The following is a 2642-nucleotide window of genomic DNA, read 5'->3' on the forward strand; positions in this document are numbered from 1 at the left end:
CCGGTTCATGCGTGCTGGGAGCCGGGCCGGGTGGTCGCCTTGTGCCATCCTTGCGTCTGGATGCTGACTTGCGATCTCCCTCGCCACAAAGAGCTTGGCGTCCGCGGACGGGGGCACCTTGGATGTGGGAGTAGAGGGCTCATCATGGGCGAAGTTTGCCATCTGGTCGGCGATCTCGTTTCCCTTGATGCCACAGTGGCTTGGCAGCCACTGAAACCTGAACTGGTGTCCGAGTTGCTCCAATGCCATCGCTTCTGCTGCGATTCTTCGCGCCAGTGGTGGTGCCCTCTCCAAGTTATCTGGCATGGAGAGCGCGGCTTGTGAGTCGCACAAGATTACCCACTTGCCGCCCCTGGAGCTGCCTTTCTGAACGGCCTCGAGGGCGAGCAGGATCGCTGCTTGTTCTGTGGTGGTGCTGGTTGCATGGTGTGTAAGGCGCACGCTTAGCCCAACGCCAGCCACCTCGAAGGCCGCCGCGGCTGTTGACGACCCGTCTGTGGGACGTACTGAGCCGTCCGTGAACACTTGAGCCCAGCCGTGGTACTGGTCCTCGATGTGGGACAGCGCAAGGGTTCGTAGGGTCACTGTTGTTGCCGTCCTTCTTGATCTCAACCCGGGGATGTGTAGATCGACGTCCATGGGTTGTGGACGTTCTTGCAGTGGTGGGAGGTCGGCCAGGGCCGCAGCGGTTCCCGCGATGTCTCCAAGTTGACAGAGCGCGCGTCCAAGTCCTGACTCTGTTCTCTGCGCAATCTTCATGATTAGGCTTCCCGTCGACCGCCCATTCTCCATTCGGATAAGGTGTCCAAGAGCCCGCTTCTGTAGTGTGGCACAAATCGTGGCTACGCCGGCCTCGACGAGTGTCTTGTGTGATGAGGCGCATCGGGGCGTGCCAAGGCAAATTCTCAGTGCCACCCTCTGCGCCCTCTCTAGGTTTCCTTGTTGTGTGCTGTTTAGCGTCACCAACGGCAGCGCGTAGGTCGGGCAGGACACGATCAGGCCCTTGTACATTGCCAGCATCATGGCCTGCGAGGTGCCCCACGTTGTGCCTCCAAGTTCCCGCAGGGTGTTTGTTCTTGTGCGCATCTTCTGGAGCACTGCATCTACAGCGGGCCTCCAGGACACGCGCGCGTCGAGCATCAAACCCAGATAAGTTGCTGTCTTTTCTGATTTTATCGGTGCTCCCTCGATGTGTAGTACTGGACGAAATGTTCGCAGTATTGGAGCCTGGAACAGAGCCGTGGTCTTCTCAGCCGAGATGCCGAGGCCCAGTTCGTGTAGTCTGTGCACCGTGTTGGTCAGTGCCCGTTGCAACTCTTTCACCATTTCCTGTCTGCGATTTGGTGGGCTGGTGGCCCAAAGTGCCACGTCGTTTGCGTATACCGCCATGTTCACGAGGAACTGTGGTCGAGCTCCAACTCCGGCAGCCGAAGGGAGAGATGCGATCGCGATGGAGAAAAGCAGCGGGCTCAGCACGCTTCCCTGGGGCACACCGGCTGTTATCCCGCGTGGTGTGCTGTAGGTGCTGCCGACACGTACACGCAGTGTTCTTCCTGTCAGAAATGCACGTATGTATGACAGGGGGCGCCCGGTGATTCCGAGGTTCTGGAGAGCCGTGAAGATGGTGTCATGGGGGAGCGCATCGAAGGCTTTCCTCACGTCTAGGAACACTGTGGCCGTCGACCAGCCCCTTTCTTTAGCTTCCTCCATGGTGGTGGTGAGGTCTGCAATGGAGTCCGCAGTGCTCCTGTGTCTCCTAAAGCCGGAGAAGCAGTCTGGAAGCGCGTCTACTGCCTCCAGGTGGTAGTCTAGACGTCGCAGTACCATTCGCTCCAGTAGCTTGCCCAAGCAGGAGGTTAGTGAGATGGGCCGGTAGGAGATCAAATCATCGGCCGGCCTTCCAGACTTGAGCAGGGGCACGGTAGTGGCCTCTCTCCAGGCCCTTGGGATCTCAGCACTGCTCCAAACCTTGTTCATGTAGTCGAGGAGGCTGTCGTGGCACGACTCGTCCAGATTCCTGATGGCCTGGTTCGTCACTCCGTCGGGGCCTGGGGACGAGCGCTTGCGCGGGCATGCGTCGATGGCGTGTCTTAGTTCGTGTAGCGTGAAGGGGGCATCCATAGCCTTCATGCTGGGCGCCGAAGGGTCTCTGCGGATTGACCAGTCTGGGGGGGCTGGACCCACCAGTGGGCGGGTTGGAACCTTTGTGAAGAGGTCTTCGAGTAGTTCTGTGACCTCCTGCACTGTCGCTCCTCTCGCTAGGGCCAGACCAAGTATTGGCTGTCTTGGGAGCGGACGTCCGGCAAGCGTTTTCACCATCCGCCAGGCTCTTTTCCCTCCGGCTGGCATGTGAAGTCTGGAACAGCGGAGGTCCCACTGCCTTTTTGCCAGCTTTTTCCCGTGGTGGCGGAACTTTGCGTCAAGCCGCCTGTACTCCTGTATGTCCTCCGGCTTGTTGGTCCTCCAGGATCTCCGTTGTGCACGTCGTCGTTGAGCTCTCAGGCGGAGCCAGTGCATGTCCGGGTTTGGCCTTGTGATGGGTATCTGTACCATTCGTGTGGCTTTTTTAAGTGCTTCGGCGATGTTCTCGGGGGCAAGGGGTGCGCCAGAGTCTACCAATTTGTCTAGATGTCTTCTGTACT

At 59.0% G+C, this 2642-nt stretch overlaps 1 protein-coding gene across 1 annotated transcript; it reads left to right on the forward strand.

Moving 5' to 3' along the window:
• Positions 1-872: 872 nt before the first annotated feature.
• Positions 873-1595, forward strand: LOC115318408. Its single transcript, XM_029978130.4, has one exon. The coding sequence runs from the start codon at positions 873-875 to the stop codon at positions 1593-1595; it is 723 nt and encodes a 240-aa protein (XP_029833990.3).
• Positions 1596-2642: the final 1047 nt, after the last annotated feature.

This window comes from Ixodes scapularis, unplaced genomic scaffold, assembly GCF_016920785.2.
Source record: "Ixodes scapularis isolate PalLabHiFi unplaced genomic scaffold, ASM1692078v2 PGA_scaffold4__175_contigs__length_147842914, whole genome shotgun sequence".
Classification (NCBI taxonomy): Eukaryota; Metazoa; Arthropoda; class Arachnida; order Ixodida; family Ixodidae; genus Ixodes; species Ixodes scapularis.